This window comes from Capsicum annuum, chromosome 4, assembly GCF_002878395.1.
Source record: "Capsicum annuum cultivar UCD-10X-F1 chromosome 4, UCD10Xv1.1, whole genome shotgun sequence".
Classification (NCBI taxonomy): domain Eukaryota; kingdom Viridiplantae; phylum Streptophyta; class Magnoliopsida; order Solanales; family Solanaceae; genus Capsicum; species Capsicum annuum.
The window spans coordinates 231,300,349-231,319,550 of record NC_061114.1 but is presented as its reverse complement, the minus strand read 5'-3'; the positions used below and the strand labels follow the sequence as shown (position 1 = coordinate 231,319,550).

Genomic DNA, 19,202 nt, shown 5'->3' with positions numbered 1-19,202 from the left:
GATCACATACTTGTCCGTAAAAATTTTACAAAAAATAGTCATTCCCCATTCATGTGGGGGATTGTTGGGTTCATAGAAGTATGAATGGAAAATGGAGAAAAAATGGTGGAGAAGAGGAGACACCAATTTGGAAAGTCTACTCCCAAAATTGGAAAGTTCACTAATTCTCCCACAATGGTGGGGGAAGGGAACCTTGGAGTGTTTCTAATGATGAATACTTACTCCACATGGAAAGTGAGGCAAGAAATAATAGATGTATCACGCCGTCTTCATCGTTCGCTCGGCTCAGCTTCGGCTTCGGCTTCGGCTTTGGATTTGGATTTGGATTTGGATTTGTCAAATGATCGATCGATGAGATCTATCTTTTTGGACAAACTATATTTAAATTACAAAAAATGCCAAGGGAAAACGAAGAAAATATTTTCTTTATTTAATACTCCATTTATATATACATATATGCAGTAATAGTAACAGATGCAATGTTCAAACTGAACTGGTGCAATTTTCCAATGAACGGATGCACTGTTTAATCGAACTGATGTACTGTTTTGATCGAACTGATGCACTTTTTTGTTTCAACTGATGCACAATGTTTCCTGAACTAATACATTGGTTTGAACAGATGCAATTCTTCAATGAAGTGATGCACTATTTTGAACTGGTGCACTGTTTCAGCAAAAATACTGCATTGTTTTGGGTAAATTGACATGTATTTTCTGGAAAAGTCACATCTCTAAATTGAACCAACGCCATCTTTTCAGAAGAGGCATATAATGGCTATAAAAACCTGCTTTCTTCCACAGGTTTTAAAATGATTTTTCTGAATTAAAAACATTCTTCTTGTCTTCAAGTACTCTGTGTGATCATACAAACCGTTGAGTTCGTTCGTAGAATCCGACTATTTGAGGTACTGCTATTGTTGGGTTGAAGGCCATTTTATCCTAGGAGGAAAAATTCCACAACCTCATTTATAGTGAGGGGATTCCTTAAGGAAACTCCGTGAATTCGGACGACTTGGCCTTATTCAATTTCTGTTTCATCTTTATTTTCTGAAAAATAAATACACCTCTTGGAAATGTCATTTAGATCTTGTGATGAGGGTATTTGATATACTTCATTGTGTTCTTGTTTATAAAACTTGAACTAGTTGAAGTATTTGTTCTGCTATACAGATTCTACACACCCGAATATACTGTGGGAACTAACAATCTTAAGAAAATAACCTTGCAGAATCTGTATAGCTTGTTTTTGGAGATTAAGGCTTTAAGCTTTCTATGCTTGAATTTAACTAGTGATTAGAAGACATAAAATCTTCATCACAAGAAAAGCTTCACTCGGTTGACGATTTGAAGTTATAAAAACTTCATCATTAACTAGAAACAAGAAGAAAAGTTGAAAAGTTATTTAACTTTATAAATAGTATTCTAAAAAATACTAAACTTTTTTGTCTTGTGTTGACAAGAAAGATGACTAACGAAAGTCAAATGATGGATGCAACAACATCTGTGGAGGAAACTAATATTTCCACATCAAGTCGCACTAATGCTCCACCTACAATGGCACCGGTGGAGAAGCCCAAAAAATTTGCGGGCATTGACTTTAAGCGATGGCAACAGAAGATGTTCTTTTACCTCTTTACTCTATGTCTGCAATGGTTCACTAGCGAAGACGCTCCTGAGGTCCCCGAGGGAACCTCGAACAATGACCGCTTCGTTATTGTAGAAGCTTGGAAACATTCGGAATTCCTTTGTAGGAATTATATTATGAATGGTCTCCAGGATGACCTCTGAAATATTTATAGTGGAACCAAGACATCAAAGGAACTGTTGGGGGCACTTGAACAAAAATATAAGACGGAGGATTCGGGAATTGAGAAATTCCTTGTTGCACGGTTCCTGGACTTCAAAATGATAGATAGAAAATCTGTTGTCTCTTAAGTACAGGAGTTGCAAGTCATCATACATGATCTCCTAGCAAAAGGTATGTCTTTGAAAAATACCTTAGTTGAACAAATTAAAAATCTTCTTAATACTCACATAAACTGTTTTGTAGGTTTAATTGTGAATGATGTTTTCCAAGAAGCAGCGATAGTTAAGAAGCTACCACCTTTATGGAAAGATTTCAAAAACTACTTAAAGCATAAACGCAAAGAGATGATTGTCGAAGATCTTATTGTCCAACTATGTATTGAAGAGGACAATAAAGCTAACGAGAGAAGGTCAAAAGGGAATTCTACAATTAATGGATCACATATTGTAAAAGATGGCCAAAACAATTCGAAGAAAAAAAAGAAAGCTGAACAAGGAAGCAATCAAACCAAGAAGAACATCAAGGGAAAATGTTCCAACTGTGGCTATATTGTCATGCCCGGAAGAAAGGAAAGAAAAAGGACAAAGCGAATATGATTGAGTCCAACAAAGAATGTGATGATCTGTGTGCTATGTTCTCAGAATAAACTTGGTAGGGAATCCTCGCGAGTGGTGGATGGATTCAGGTGCCACCCACCATGTTTGTGCCAACAAAGAGTTGTTTTTGTCAGCAGAAGAAATGATCTACATGGCTAACTCCGCTACTGCTAAGGTGAAGGGAACAGGAAAAATTTTCTTAAAGATGACTTCCAGCAAGGTCTTGACACTGAACGATGTGTCATATGTTCTGGAGTTACATAGGAACTTAATTTCTATTTCACTCCTAGATAAGAATGGTTTCAAATGTGTAACCGTTTCTGGAAAAATTGTAGTTAGAAAAGGAGAAATATATGTAGGAAAAGGCTATCTCACGGAGGGTCTTTATAAGATGAATGTAACGACTGTTGAAATGAATAAAAGTTAAAATTCTTCTTACTTTCTTGAGTCTTATAATTTATGGCACGAATGTTTAGGTCATGTTAATTGCAAAACATTACAAAAACTGATTAACTTAGAAGTTTTGCCAAACTTTGAGTGCAATAAATCAAAGTGTCAAACGTGTGTGGAATCGAAGTATGCAAAGCATCCTTATAAGTCCGTTGAAAGGAATTCCAATCCCTTAGACTTAATACACACTGACATTTGTGATATGAAGCCAACACCATTACGTGGTGGAAAAAAGTATTTCATAACTTTCATTAATGATTGCACTAGATATTGTTATGTCTACTTGCTAAATAGTAAGGATGAAGCAATAGATGCGTTTAGGTAGTATAAAATGAAGCAATAGATGCGTTTAGGTAGTATAAAACTGAAGTTGGAAATTAGTTAGACAAAAAGATCAAAATGATAAGAAGTGATAGGGGTTGAGAATATGAATCTCCCTTTGCACAAATATGAGTAGAGAATGGAATTATCCATCAAACTATGGCCCCGTATTCACCTCAATCTAATGGAATTGCGAAAATAAAAAATCGAATGTTGAAGGAAATAATAAATGTCTTATTTATAAGTTTCAAACTTGTGGGGGGGGGGGCGGGGGGGGGGGGCTATCCTTACGGCCAACCAATTACTCAATAGAGTTCCCCATAGTAAGACACAATCATTTCCTTACGAAAAGTGGAAAGGATGGAAACCCAACTTTAAATATTTCAAAGTGTGGTGGTGTCTAGCACAGGTCCAAGTTCTTAATCGAAAAGGGTTAAGATAGGACCTAAGACAGTGGACTGCGTGTTCATAGGATATGCTAAAAGCAGTAAAGCATGTCTATTTTTTGTTCATAAATCCAAACATTCAGATATAAATGAAAATACGGTAATTGAATCAGATAATGCTGAATTCTTTGAAAAAATTTACTCGTATAAAATTAGATACGAACAGTCTAGTAGAGGATCTAAATGAACTCGAGATGACCTAAGTGAGAATGTACATAATGACAAAAATCCAAGATGTATTACATGTCAAAGAACGTCAACTTCAAAGACTGCCGATGTAACAGTTTAGCAAGTATACAACAGTGTCCACACATTCCCCCCAAAATTTTAGAGGTATACCTGCTTGAAATTTGAGGGATCTGGCAATTCCTAAATTAGTTCTGTGTTTTCTTTCTACCACTCCATTCTGCTGAGGAGTATAAACACATGAGGTTTGATGCAATATGCCAATAGTAGACATAAGAGACTTAAATTCATGGCTAAAGAACTCACATCCATTATCAGTTCTCAAGACTTTCACAGATGTAGAAAATAAATTTTGAATTCTAGTCAGGAAATCTCTTAGCACAACTATCACTTCAGACTTGAACTGAATAAGAAACAACCAGGTGAATCTAGAGTAATCATCAATAATAGTAACAAAGAACCATTTGTTATTGTAAATTAAACTAAAAGGATCCTTGGACCTAGAGATGCTAGGTTGAAAAGGAAGCTTTGTGAGCTTAGCAAGAGGACAAACAGTACATTCATGATCTTCATACTTCAAATGACTTAGTGCAGCATGTCTCCTAAGCACTTCAATAGGAGCATGCCCCATTCTTTTATGCCAGAGAACACTGGAGTCAGACAGCAGCTACACATTATTAGCACATCTATTTACACTTCTTGTCGGGATAGAACCATTTCTGAGAATGTATAACCCTTGATCTTCTCTACCAATCCCCAGCACCATGCCAGTATAAAGATCCTAGAATATACAAAAATTAGGAAAAAATCCCACTGAACACTGCAATTCCTTGGTTAGCTTAGATACAGACAAGAGATTATATTTAAACACAGGTAGATATAGAACATCAGAAATGGAAGAATTTGTGAGCACACCGGAGGTGCCTTTGTGAGACAATAACATCTCCCCACCTGTTGGTAGATATACTTTACTTTGTGAAGACTGAGATATTTCATGGCAACTATGCAACAAATCAAGATTTGGGTAATACCCTGGGAAATTTTTCATTGAAATTTTGTGCGTAAACATGTTGGGTTCTATCTTCTAGAATAAATTATAAATTTTTTCGTGTGGAATGTCTTAGATTATGACCCACCATTGCGTAGAGTATCGAATAATCGTTGCAATGATATGTGGATCATCTAAAACGGACACCCGAGCGACGAGTTATGAACATTCCGATCGAATCGTGAATAGTAGTAAATAGTAAAACGTGTAGGAAAAAGTACTGAGGCCTGGAGTATTTTTTCTCCAAATTTAAATGATCATAACTCCTTGTACATAATTATTTAGGTAATCTACTATATATCAACAAAAAGCTCTGCGAGTTCTCTTTCCAATGAAATTGGTTTCATCTAATTTGTCTATCGGAGCAAAAAGTTATGCTTGATCTACTTCAGCCTATCAAAAGTGAATTTTTAGGTCAAATTCAAACGATCATAACTCCTCGTACACAATGATATGGGTGAGATACTATATATCAATGAAAAGATATGAGAGTCCTCTTTCTAATTAAATTAGTTTCATCCAATTTGGATATCGAAGTAAAATGTTATGGTTGATCTACTTCAGACTATCAAAACAGTCCACCAAAGGACAGATTCGAGAATTATTTGATTTTTAGGGGCGTTTTGGTCGTTCTCCCTCACCCAAAATCCGTCCAAACCCTATATTAAAGCCTATTAGAAGCATTATATGTTATATTTCATCAAATTCCCTCAAAAAGAAAACCCTAAGCTCCTACATCCAACTTCAAGAACCTCTAAAGTTCACCATTAATTCTGCAAATTTATTCAAGATTCCAAGTTCCTAGTTCAAGAACTTCAAGAACCTCCAAAGTTCACCATTAATTCTGTAAATTTATTCAATATTCCAAGTTCCTAGTTCAAGAACTCCAAGAATCATCATTCAAAGGCACGATTAACATCTCAAAAACGAGTATCAATCTAAAGTTTATCATTCAAGGTATGTAGGGTTTTTCAACAAGAACTCTCTTTCGTTCTTGTGGTCAAAAGTAATTTTATTTACAAAGGCATGATTTTTATTTGATTTTTATGAATTTGAAGCATGAACCCATATCTTATGATGATTATTATGAAATCTTGATGTTTATGATTTTGAAAGATGAATTTACATGTGTGGAGATATAAAGCATGAATCTTGAATGATATTTATCATGATTTTGATATTTGGGTCGTGAATCCCCATTGAAAATTGTGTTTTTTTAGAAAGTGTGTGTTATAAGCACGTTGATGTTGAATATTTGAGATATTTTGAATGATTTGACCTTTTGGTCTTAATGAAGTTGTTTTGAACTCGAGTGTGTAAGAAATCCACAACGTGGTTGATTTTGATAGATGGGAAGCATGATGGCTCCCGATGTATATTTATATATTACTGAAATTGTTTTGTTGTGGATTGTCTTTGAAATGATCTGAGCTAAGTATGGAAGAAATCTTTAGCACCGAGTGGGAGGTATAAAGCGACCTTACTTCCCTAGAACTACATACCCCTGTAGGAGTGAGCCTGAGGCTGATTTATATAGTGATCACTAGTTTGTGTGGATTTAATATCGATAGTCCTACTCCGATGGCAAGGATAAGACGACTCCCCCCAACGTGGGTTGTACGTTGAACTCCATGTAGCTCACATGGTTTATGTCGGTTATAGGATCTCCCAGTGTGTGTGTGTTTCCTTGTGTTTATGGTGAATGGTGAAGTGATTTGAAAGTGGAATTGTGAAAGTGATTCTTTCGAAAGATTTAAATGATATTAACATTATGAGAATTGATATTCTTGATGAACTGAAAGTGATTGACAAATTATATGATGACTCACATGTGTTATTATACTTATTTCATCTTCTCATGATTATGATGATTTTCTTCGGGCTATGTGAGTCTTTCATACATCCTGCATATTTCTTATAAATATTTATGATGATGATGTTTATAAAACTGCATACACCCCCATATACTCGGTTCCTTTCCATGGTACTAACCCATATCTTTGGATGTGGGCTGTATTTTCTCAAAATATAGGTTCAGGTGCTCAGTTCTAGGTTCGACAATGATTCTTTAGGCACGCTGTTCTATATTCTCTGTTGTAGTGAGTCCTCATGTTTCAAGGACGTGATGTTTGATGTTGGTTTCACGGAATTATTTACATTTGATAACTGAGTATGAGTCAGTTGGGGCATGTCTTAATGGCTCGATGGTTTTATTGATTTTATTAGAGGCTTGTCAGACTAGTATAGATGTTGGGAGTTGACTAATAAGTCGTATTTTGTTATCTTTTTGAAATTCTTTTATTATTGGATGATGATTACTCTATTGATATTTGAGGGTTACTTATGGAAACCCCGTTGATTCGTGTTGAACTGAATGAAAATGGCTCAAAGGGTTAGCTTGGGGATACTCATAGCCTCAAGCACCGTGTGACGCTCCAGAACCCATTTTTGGGGCGTTACAAACTTTGTATCAGAGCTAAGGTTTTAAGGTGTCCTAGGGAGTCTGACAAGCCGAGTTAAGTAGAGTCTTGATCATTGGCATGTAGCGCACCACATCTATGAGCAAGAGGCTACAAGACGCTTTAGGAAAAAGTATGATTCTTTCTTTCAGAATTCTATCGTGCTTAAAGTGTCTCTCTCTGCTATTGATTTGTGCTCTCCTTTTTCAGAAATATGCCTCCACGAGTCTTGTTGGCTGATCTGATTGAGTTAGACATCGTAAATTTTGATGTGATTCTGGGTATGGACTAGCTGTATTCTTCTTATGCCTCTATTGATTGTCGAACCTGAGTGGTCAAGTTTTAGTTTCCGGGTGCATCCGTGTTTGAGTGGTCTGGGAATTCTGTGTCACCCAAGAGTCATTTTATCTCTTACCTCAAATCTAGAAAGCTTATTTCTAAGGGGTGTATTTACCATTTGGTTAGAGTCAAAGACACTACGTCTGAGAATCCAACTCTCCAGTCTGTTAACATCGTCAATGAGTTTTCTGATGTCTTTCTGGATGATCTCCCAGGGATACCTCCTGATAGAGAGATAGAGTTCGGGATTGATCTTCTTCCCGATACTCAGCCCATTTCTATTCCTCCTTATCGTATGGCCCCTACAGAACTTAAGGAGTTGAAAGAGCAACTCAAAGATCTACTAGATAAGGGTTTAATAAGGCCCAGTATTTCTCCTTGGGGTGCCCCTGTGTTGTTTGTGAGAAAGAAAGATGGCTCTTTGCGTATGTGCATTGATTACCGCCAACTGAATAAAGTCACCATAAAAAATAAGTACCCCCTTCCGAGAATAGATGATTTGTTTGACCAATTGCAAGGTGCAAGTTATTTCTCAAAGATAGACCTTCGTTTCGGCTATCATCAACTCAAAGTTAAGGAGTATGACATCCCAAAAACCGTTTTCTGAACTCGTTATGGCCATTTTGAGTTTCTTGTTATGTTTTTCGGGTTAACTAATGCCCCAGCAGCTTTCATGGACCTCATGAATCGAGTGTTCAGACCATATCTGGATATGTTTGTCATAGTGTTCATCGATGATATACTGGTGTACTCTTATAGTGAGGATGAACATTCTGATCATCTCCGAACTGTCTTGCAAACCATTAGAGATCACAAGTTATTTTCCAAGTTCAGTAAGTGTGAGTTTTGGCTAAGGTCGGTTGCTTTTCTGGGTCATATCATTTCTTTCGAGGGTATTAGAGTTGATCCCCAAAAGATCGAAGCTGTTAGAAATTGGCCTAGACTTATTTCTCTGACTGATATTCAAAGTTTCTTGGGTTTAACTAGCTATTACTGCCATTTTGTTGAGGGTTTCTCCTCTATAGCGTCTCCTATGACTCGGTTGACCCAAAAGAAAGTGAAGTTCTTATGGTTCGAATCTTGTGAGAAGAGTTTTCAGGAATTGAAGACTCGACTCACTTCAGCCCCCATTTTGACATTGCCTGATGGTGTTGATGGTTTTGTGGTGTACTGTGATGCTTCGAGAGTAGGGTTGGGTTGTGTATTGATGCAGAAGGGTAAGGTGATAGCTTATGCTTCTAGACAGTTGAAACCCCATGAGAAAAATTACCCCACCTATGACATTGAATTGGCTGCTGTTGTATTTGCTTTGAAAATCTGGAGACACTATTTGTATGGTGTCCATGTTGATGTTTTCACTGATCATAAGAGTCTGCAGTATGTATTTACATAGAGATAATTGAATCTTAGGCAGAGACGATTGGGGGTTAGGTTGGGGGTTAGGTTGTTTTACTCTGTTGAAGGAAGTATAGGGGTTCATAGTAGTTCTGAATCCTCCTTGGTTTCGGAAGTGAAAGAAAAGCAATACTTAGATGCTAGTTTGGTCAGACTGAAGGAGTCAGTCAAGGACCAAAAAGTAGAGGTTTTCTCCCAAGGGGGAGATGTTGTGTTGAGATTGCAGGGTAGATTGTGTGTCCCGAATGTTGATGATCTGAGACAGAAGATTATGGCTGAAGTGCACGGGGCGCGATATTCTATTCATCCTGGTGCCACCAAGATGTACCCAGACTTTCAGGAAATCTATTGGTGGAGTGGCATGAAGAAAGATATAGCAGCATTTGTAGCTAAGTGTGAAACATGCCAACAAACCAAAGACCTGGTGGTATGATGCAAGAGTTTAGTATTCCCACCTGAATGATATTTATCATGATTTTGATATTTGGGTCGTGAATCTCTATTGAAAATTGTGTTTTTTTTTTTGAAAAAGTGTGTGTTATAAGCACGTTGATGTTGAATATTTGAGATATTTTGAATGATTTGACTTTTTGATCTTAATGGAATTGTTTTGAACTCGAGTGTGAAAGAAATTCACAACGTGGTTGATTTTGATAGATGGGAAGCATGATGGCTCCCGATGTATATTTATATATTACTGAAATTGTTTTGTTGTGGATTGTCTTTGAAATGATCTAAGCTAAGTCCGGGAAAAATCTTTAGCACCGAGTGGGAGGTATAAAGCGACCTTACTTCCCTAGAACTATGTGCCCCCGTAGGAGTGAGCCTGAGGCTGATTTATATAGTGATCACTAGTTTGTGTGAATTTGATATCGATAGTCCTACTCCGATGGCAAGGATAGGACGGCTCTCTCCAACATGGGTTGTATGTTGGACTCCATGTAGCTCACATGTTTTATGTCGGTTATAGGATCTCCCAGTGTGTGTGTGTTTCCTTGTGTTTATGGTGAATGGTGAAGTGATTTGAAAGTGGAATTGTGAAAGTTATTCTTTTAAAAGATTTAAATGATATTTACATTATGAGAATTGATATTCTTGATGAACTGAAAGTGATTGACAAATTATTTGATGACTCACATGTGTTATTATACTTATTTCATCTTCTCATGATTATGATGATTTTCTTCGGGCTATGTGAGTCTTTCATACATCCTGCATATTTCTTATAAATATTTATGATGATGATGTTTATAAAACTGCATACGCCCCCATATACTTGGTTCCTTTCCATGGTACTGACCCACATCTTCGGATGTGGGCTGCATTTTCTTGGAATGTACGTTTAGGTGCTCAGTTCCAGGTTCGACAGTGATTCTTCGGGCACGCTTTTCTACATCCTCTGTTGTGGTGAGTCCTCATGTTCCGAGGATGTAATGTCTGATGTTGGTTTCACGGAATTGTTTACATTTGATAACTGAGTATGAGACAGTTGGGGCATGTCTCAATGGCTCGCTGGTTTTATTGATTTTCTTATAGGCTTGTCAGACTAGTATAGATGTTGGGAGTTGACTAATAAGTCGTATTTTGTTATCTTTCTGAAATTCTTTTATTCTTGGATGATGATTACTCTGTTGATATTTGAGGGTTATTTATGGAAACCCCATTGATTCGTGTTGAACTGAATGAAAATAGTTCAAAGGGTTAGCTTGGCGCTACTCGTAGCCTCAAGCACCGTGTGACGCTCCGAAACCCATTTTTGGAGCGTTACAATTTGACACCATATGATTAGTAGCACCAGGGTCAATGATCCAATTATCACTAACAGTGGAACTAGTTGGAGCTAGCATAATACCTGCATTTGCTGCTGGTGGAGTAGAAGCCTTTTCCTTTTTTTCTTTATTCAGCAGCATCACAATCTGTTAGTATTGATCTAGTGTAAAATATGGAGTGTGACGTTATATATTTTGTACTGCACTAGACTGAGACAGCTGATCACTTGTACAGTGTGTGTCCATAGAGTATCCAGAATCAGGATAAGTATAAGGAGCAACCTTCCCTACTTGGTGTGCGTACTGTCCTTCTCCATTCTTCTTAGATTTAGGCCAGTCTAAGGGATAACCAATCAGTTTAAAACATTGTTCCCTTGTGTGACCATTATACCCACAAAAATTACAAACCACCGGGGACCTTTTCTGTGGAGCACCTCTGTAATTAGATGCAGGTTTCCTGCCTTTATAACTTCCCGCAGTCTTAGCTGGATTGCTAGAACCCGAGCTAGCAGGTCCCAGATACACTCCTTTGTTTTTGTGTCCTGGATTGTTTGTAAAAAAGGCTGTTGTATCTAATGTATCAGTAACCTGACTAATGGAAGAACTAGAAGCTATGAACCGCTGACTTTCATGGTCTACAATCATGGAATAGACCTTGTTGATGGATGGAATAGGTGTCATTAGCAGAATCTGGCTTTGACACTGAGAGTATGTCTCATTAAGACCCATGAGGAACTGCAAAACCCCTTGGTAATCAAAGTGTTTTGCATAACTTCTAGACTCAGAACAATTACATCTTGGAGAGGGCATAAGTGCATCAAATTCATCCCATAGAGTTCTCATGCGAGAGAAATAGTCAGCAACAGAAAAAGTCCCTTGAGAGAGGGTAACAATTTCTCTATGCAGAAAAAAAAAACTCTAAAACCATTCACCTTATCAAATCGTTCTTTCAAATCAATCCATACATTATGAGCATTGGAAGCATATATGATGCTACTCAATAGATCCTTTGTCACTGAATTCATAATCCACGACAAAACTACTGCATTAACTCGTTCCCATTGATCATGTAACGACTCAGCAAAGTGATATTTTGGATATTGACCATCTACAAAACCTACCTTATTTTTTCCTACTAGACTTAATGCCATGGATCTACTCCAGACGTAGCTGTATTCCCAGGTGCTGCAGTTGTAGTTGCAGCTTCTGCAGTAGAGTTTTGAGTAACCGCCATTGACACAGCAGTGCAAGATGAGAACGATCAACAGCAGCTGAACTTCTCATTGATTAGGTGAAATCAGAGATCTCTAGCATCGATTATCACCTTCAATCAGCCATGATGGCTTTGATACCATGTTAGATTTCTGTATTACTTGAGCTAAGAATAAGAGAGAAGGAAGAAAAGGAAGGATCTAGAATAACATGGTATCAAAACGAGTTGCTTTTCTTTATAACTAAAATGAAATAAATGTATCAATTTACCTAGCAGCAGCATTGATGTCCCACGCAGCATCTACATCATGGTCTGTATCAAATGTACCCCAACCAGATTCATCAAAACTTTTGTCCCCAGAGAACACAGATTCAGCTCCCCATTGTTCACTGCTCTAGTCATAGAGAAGTTCAGATTTCTAGGAAAGTTGACAGTTCAGAACAGCTGAATTCCATTAAAGAATAAGGTTGAATAATAGAAAAGGTCTTTCATTATTTGGAGAGCATACCACCACTGCAGATTAAATCACCAAAAAAGGAAAAAAAATAACCACATTACCTTTGGGCAGCACGGGGAGAACCATCAAAAGTAGGCTCCTTCCTATTCATTGATTCTTCAAATTCTTTTGACGAACTCTCAACTGCGTTACTCCTGGTTGGACTTTTAGTGGAACTTCTTGCTGTATGGGCAGTCTCCCCATCACTCATTGCTCTGTCTCTTACAGGGCTTGGCAACTTAGCTAACTTTGCATCAGTGCTGGCATCAGCAGATGATTTTCCAGTAGCGTGGTCATTCAAAGAAGATGCTTTCTCCCGAACCAGTGAAGATTTTGGTTTAGGAAGGGCAATGACATTTTATACTTCAAGGGTGACCTCTTTCACAAACGTGAATTCTGCGGAGGACAATTATTCAACAATGTGATGAGTTTAAATTTTCGAAAACTTGAAAAAGATATTAATAAAATAGCACAAAGTTTAGGGAGGAAAAAAAAAGTTGATCCAGTGATCTCTGAAGGCACTATGAAAGTCCTTCGATCTAAAAATGACAGAAACTAATCAGGTCTCTGGAGGCACTTTGACCCCTCTTTTAGATTCAAATATGGCATCTTACGGCATACCTTTATTGTCAAATTTATCCCACTCTCCATCCCAGTCTGCTGCCTCCTCTTGAATATTAAAAAATTTATTGTCAAATTTATCCCACTAACGTGTCAGAAAACATTAAAAAAGAAAAAGTAAAGCAATTGAAAATCAGACAACTTAGGTTTAAAAACATAAGAGATCAAAATGGCATGCTATCCCATTTTCCCCACCAATGTGCTGACCATTAGATGAACACACACAGCTCTTAAAAATCAGAGTTAGTCCCAACTCATGATCAAGATACATAAGATTTAAATTTAAAGTAATAGGTCTCACAAGAGAAATTGAAATATATAAATAATCCGTTTTAGTTTTTAGTATACGTGCCACAGATGGCATCCTCATATGATCAACAGGTGCTATTTTATTTTTATAATCAGAAACAATAACAACAACAAACCCAGTGTATTCCCACATAGTGGAGTCTGGGGAGGGTAAGATGTACGCAGTCCATACCACTACCTCTGAAGAAGTAGAAAGGCTATTTTCGATAGACCCCAGCTCAAGACAAGGAATAATAAACAAATTCATAGTAAAGCATGGAACAAGATGACATAACATAAATACGACACCCACAAGTAATAGTAAACTGAGAAAAGTAAACAAAATCATAATAAAGCATGAAACAAGGTCTCATAACAAGAATAATACCCCCCACCAAGTAAAACCTTACACTAGCAACCCAAACTGACACTAGTCTTCTATCCTAATTTGCGTCCTCCAGTTCTTCCTATCTAGGTTCATGTCCTTAGTAAGCTGTAACTGCACCATGTCCCACCTAATTACCTCTCCTCAGTACTTCTTCGACCTACCCCTACCCCTCCTAAAACCATCCAATGCTAGCCTCTCACACCTACGAACCGGGGCATCTGTGCCCCTCCTCATCACATATCCGAACCATCTCAATCAGACTTCCCGCATTTTGTCCTCCACTGAAGTCACTCCAACCTTCTCCCAGATAAATTACAGAAATGGAAAAAATCCCTAATGTAGCCGGCAAGACGTTAATAATGAAAAACAATACATAAATGGCACTTTAAAGAACAAATAAACAGCCCAGTGGAATCAAAATCTATCGCAAAAAACAATTACTCAAATGGAGTTAGAACCAAAAGTAGCAGGAAATAATTTTCTACCATGTTTTTAAACTGGATTTTATTATATAAAGAGAAAAGACACATAAAGTAACTAAATGAAAGCACATTTAATTGTAAAACAACAGTACCAAATGGAATCTCAAGCAGATTAGTTGGTTTGTCCCGTAACCCATAAGTTTCGCAGCGTTCATTCAAAATTTTTACTAGCCCCTCGAGGTCTGCCTGAATCTGATTAGCACGATCCTACAAAAACCAGGGACTGAATTTTGATTGGTTCTACATATCTCCAGCAAATTATTAGTAGTAAAATATAGCTACCTGGATAGCATCAGTTTTACCATTTTGACAATTGTCCTATACAGATCCATTTTTTTCTCCTGCAAAAGTTTTAGCAAAATATCACAACAAAAACTCGCTAGATTTGCACAAATTACTAGACACTAGTAGAACATAAGAGTTAGCATCAGTGCATTGGGCTAGAAAGAGCCACAGTGCATTGGGCTAGAAAGAGCTAAAGAAGTACTTGAATATCCCGAAACGTGGACTCCTCAATTGTCAGTTTAGAAGCAACATCTCCAGTCTGCTTGTATTTATCTTCATATTTTTTAGAATTTTATTACATTACATATCATTGGACGTGTTCAAATTTGTTAAGCACAAGTTTTACCTCTTTTTTGTCAGCAGAAGTTCTTGCGCTGATCTCATTTAGTCTATTATCGCATCGGCTTTTGTATAGAATCTGATGAAAAGGCCAATAAAAATGAAAGTTTTAGTCATGTGCTTAATCTTCAGATATCCATTGCTGAACACGTGTTGGCAAGGAAAATCACCAATCAGTTACTGAATAGAAATTTACACCTGCTTCAGAAGAACTCCTCTAGACGAAAGCTATAAATAAATGTCTGACATGATACCCCAGACTCTAGAGCATACAAAGATACATATAACCCCTAATTACTCAGAATTCAGTAAATGATAGGACAAAATCTGTTAAGTCACGTCTCCTGAATGAAATGGAACAACTTCAATCTGTTGAAGATATGAATAATAAAAGGTCCAAATGGTAAGTGAATTTCAGACTCAAAAGTCAAGATTAGTTAAGGAGACATGTAGAATTATTGGTGTTTGAGTCCCACATCGGTGTAGGATGTGGTAATTTGTTTTCTTATATGGTCTTGGTCAATCCTCATTTCATAAGCTAGCATTGGGGTTGAGTTAAGCCCGAGTCCGTTTCTTGTCATGGTATCATAGTCATGTCCATCATAATTCTTGGTTCACCCCATGTTATTATATTGTCCATGCTCCAAATGTTCAGACTTGTATGTGAGGGGAGTGTTAAGAGTCCCACAACGGCATGGGAGTGTAGTGCTTTGTTTCCTTATTAAGGTTTTGGTAATCCTCACTTCGTGAGCTAGCTTTTGGGATTGAGTTATGCCCTAGGTCTGTTTCTTATCAAACTGCGACCTGCTCTCTTAATCTTAGCTGGATCTTATATTCCAAGATCTCACTGCATCTTATGGGTCATAATTCTATATTAGGCCAGATCTAGTCTAGTCACGTTTGATCCAGTTTCTCATGCAGTTTACACTTTTCTTTGCAAAAGTCTTATCTCAATCTAGCACTAGACAACAGAAAGGGCCTGTTTATCTTTGAAAAAAAAGACAGATGCTGTTAGAATAGTGCACCACCACAATGCAGTAGTGAAAAGTACAAAGAGAAAAAAAAAAGGAACAGATGCTGCCTGTCCACCCATAGTTCTGCTGTCTGCTAGTCTGATGCTATGCTTCTGAGATATTTGCCAAATGACTTCTTATTTGCGTACTTCTCCCCCTCTTTTAAGATTTTGCATCATCTAAATTTTTAGTTTAAGTCTTGATATGTGTTCTTTCATATTACGTTTGAACTTCATTACCCTTTCCTTGGGTTCACGATGAATAAGTTACGGTCATTCATTTGCATAAAAAAGGTATAGTATTACTTCCCATAGCTTTTCAAATTTATTCCCCAATCTTAAATTTTATTTCAAGTACCACACGAATTTTCTAGGGCATACACCACTCTCTACTGCCTTGGACAATTACAACAACATATAAAAAGACTGCACAATGGCGGTTACAACTTTTACACTTGGCAGCATGTCCTTGGACATGGCTTGCATGTTTTCCACATAACATAAACTGACTTATCCAAATAATTCAAAGTATAAATCTGAATATCCTACATGTGCAACATTTAAATTTCGAAATGCAACTGCCCTATGTAACAAGCACGTGGGCAGCCTTGCCATTAGCCGAATTTTTCATGTTCCAACATTTAGAATATTTTCCAGCTTTCTTCCTACACTTAGAATATTTCAGCTTCGGTCATGTCATGCCTTCAAGCCACTACCTTGTCTTGTCTGCGCCATGCCACTGCCTATGTTGTGCCACTGTCTGCGCCATGCCACTGGTTGTGTCATGCCAATGTTTGTGTCATACCAATGTTTATGCCATGCCACTGTCTACACGCATGCCCACTTGGGTGCCATGCATCTATCGTCGCACATTGTGCCCAAGGTTGTCTTGCCATCATTCCAACACCTTGGTCATCATCAGTTACACACTAACTCATAATCAATACGCCTACACATTGCTTGTATAGACCATGTCAAGGCCAATGTGCACCTTGACCTGCCTTGCTGATTATCATGCCAGACTGAGGGTCTAATAATGCACCCCCACTAGATGAATCTAATAATGCACCCCCACTAGATGAACTCAACGTCCTCGTCGAAGCTATTTTAAGCTAAGTTGCATGGACTTTTCACTTCCAATGCCGTACTCGTGTCGGATTCCTCAAAAATACACTACTTTTAGAGATTCCAACACGCACCCGTTGATATTTTTGAAGAGTCCAAGCAACATAGGTTTTAAGATAGTCCTAAATTTGTTTGTTGAATGCCATAAATTTTGAACCTTTTCCCAAATTGCATCTTCTTCACTTTGCCTTTCCAATGTATAAGAAATTTTGTCTTTGTATTTCTTTTGTTGTTTTCCATAACCCAATGATCAAGTATCTTCGGTATCTTAGTGTATACTGTTTCATATTCAATGAGGAGCCCTCTTTGATTTGCTCCTACCTGGATCTTTAGCATCTTCATAATACGGTTTCAAAAAACTCGCATGGAATGTGGGATGAATCTTCAATCTTTCCGACAATTTCAATTTATAAGCAACTATAACAATTCTTTCAACAACTTCACACGGACCATTATATCTAGGAATCAGTCCCCTAAACCTCTTCATGCTCACATTCTGTTTCCAGATTTGAGGACTGAGTTTACAAAGCACCTTGTCTCCAACATTGTACTTCACCACACTCGTTTGAGGGAGTACAAACTTTATGTGAAGATGGAGAAATGTGAATCTACCCATAATGAGGTGAAGTTCCTTGGACATTTGGTAAGTAAAAACCAAGTAAGAATGGATTCAAAGAAGGTGCAAGCAATTATGGAATGGCAGACTATGTTGCTCGGGCTCTTCAAAAATGTTGACGGGTGCGTGTCAGATCCTCCAAAAATAGTGTATTTTTGAAGAATCCAACATGGGTGCGGCACCATTTTTGGAGAGTCCAAGCAACTTAGGTGGCGGACACCTAGCGGGGCTAAAGACTTAAGGTCATTCTTGGGATTGGCTAACTATTATCACAAGTTTATAGCAAGCTACTCAAAGAAAAAAGCCGTATTGACAGATTTGTTGGGAAAAGATGTCAAATGGGAATGGTCCGAAAGATGTGATGCAGCATTTCAAACATTGAAGGAAGCCATTGCTTTGGAGTGTATATTGAAGTTGACTAATTTTGAGTTACCTTTGAAGTGCATATTGATGCATCTGACGAAGTTGTTGGGGTGTGTTGGTATAAGAAGGTCATCCGGTGGCTTTTCGAAGTCGGGAACTAAATGATGAGGATTAGCGGTATTCGACCCATGAAAAAGAAATGGTGGTAGTAGTGCATTGCTTGCAGATTTGAAGGGTGTACTTATTGGGTACTCGCTTTGTGGTGTGGACTGATAATGTTTGTAAAGAAGCTAAGTCCAAAGCAAGCACCGTGGATGGAATTCTTAGCTGAATATGATTTCAGTTGGGTACATGATAGCGTAAAGGACTATCAACACACGAAATTAGACACCAAAATGCAAAAATCAGCAAGTACACAAAGAGAAAACAACACACTAGAAGGGAGATGAAGAAGAAGATTGTATAAATGTAAGGATAGATAGAAAGATCCTTCCTCCTAATAGATGATTAACAAAAGATGGTGTATTAAACCATCAATCACACCTCACCATTAAGAGTACAAACCTTCCTCTTAGGTAGACCAAAGGAATCACTCTTCCTTAAGTTTACCTTTCTTGCCAAAATACCCAACACAAATGAAAACCTATTCAAATGCATTCAAGGTCACAATTTCGAGTTTACAAGCTAAGAACTAAGGAACTAAGCTACAATATAAGAGTAATATCAAATGTTATCCAAATCTGATAAGAAAATAAGCTAATGTTGCTATTTATACTATTACATAGTAATTGTCAAAAACACCCTTAATGAGGGAAGGAATTGGGGAACCTCTTGAGTGTTACTTTGGAGTGCAAAATGTCTTCAATTCCATTCACTTGAGGCACCTATTGAGTGTATAATTCCTCCTCCTTTCTTCTCTTGAACAAGGCTTCAGAATGCTCTAAAAAGTCTTCAATTATTTGTCAATTCCAAAGCTTGAACCTTGGATAATATCTTGTGCTATTGGCTCTTCTCATGCTTGTATCATCCTCTCCATCTTGAAAGGAATTTGTCCTCAAAATCAGATCTTGCAAAACTAAAGAGAGAGCAAAACAAGCACCCAATCCTCTTGGTAGGAGGGTTAGTATTAGTACCACACTCATATCATCAACCCATG

General features: G+C 37.6%; 1 protein-coding gene, 1 long non-coding RNA gene and 1 pseudogene across 4 annotated transcripts; all 3 read right to left on the bottom strand.

The window, feature by feature from the left end:
- Positions 1 to 4,439, bottom strand: part of LOC124898112 — an 87,239-nt pseudogene extending 82,800 nt beyond the window's left edge.
- Positions 4,440 to 10,820: 6,381 nt separating this feature from the next.
- On the bottom strand, positions 10,821 to 14,152 carry LOC124897829. 3 transcript variants are annotated; one of them, XR_007054802.1, is made up of 4 exons: positions 13,149 to 13,525; positions 12,590 to 12,923; positions 12,301 to 12,420; positions 10,821 to 12,142 (listed from the first exon to the last, which is right to left on the bottom strand). XR_007054802.1 is itself a non-coding variant. In XM_047411419.1 (3 exons), exons 1-3 carry the CDS (start codon positions 12,736 to 12,738, stop codon positions 12,139 to 12,141), a joined length of 273 nt encoding a protein of 90 aa, XP_047267375.1. In that variant the 5' UTR covers positions 12,739 to 14,152; the 3' UTR covers positions 10,821 to 12,138. The 3 variants fall into 3 exon arrangements, 2 of the variants coding, with proteins under 2 accessions (XP_047267375.1, XP_047267374.1); XM_047411419.1 differs by having other exon boundaries at positions 12,590 to 14,152; XM_047411418.1 differs by lacking the exons at positions 12,590 to 12,923; positions 13,149 to 13,525 and having other exon boundaries at positions 12,301 to 12,575.
- A 321-nt stretch (positions 14,153 to 14,473) lies between these two features.
- On the bottom strand, positions 14,474 to 15,048 carry LOC124897828. Its single transcript, XR_007054801.1, has 3 exons — positions 14,938 to 15,048; positions 14,589 to 14,647; positions 14,474 to 14,513 (listed from the first exon to the last, which is right to left on the bottom strand). It is a non-coding gene; the product is annotated as an uncharacterized LOC124897828 (long non-coding RNA).
- Between the last annotated feature and the right edge of the window lie 4,154 nt (positions 15,049 to 19,202).

Coding starts and splice junctions, on each gene's coding strand:
- LOC124897829 (XM_047411418.1), bottom strand. CDS start 11,661: ATGAGAACTCTATGGGATGAATTTGATGCACTTATGCCCTCTCCAAGA.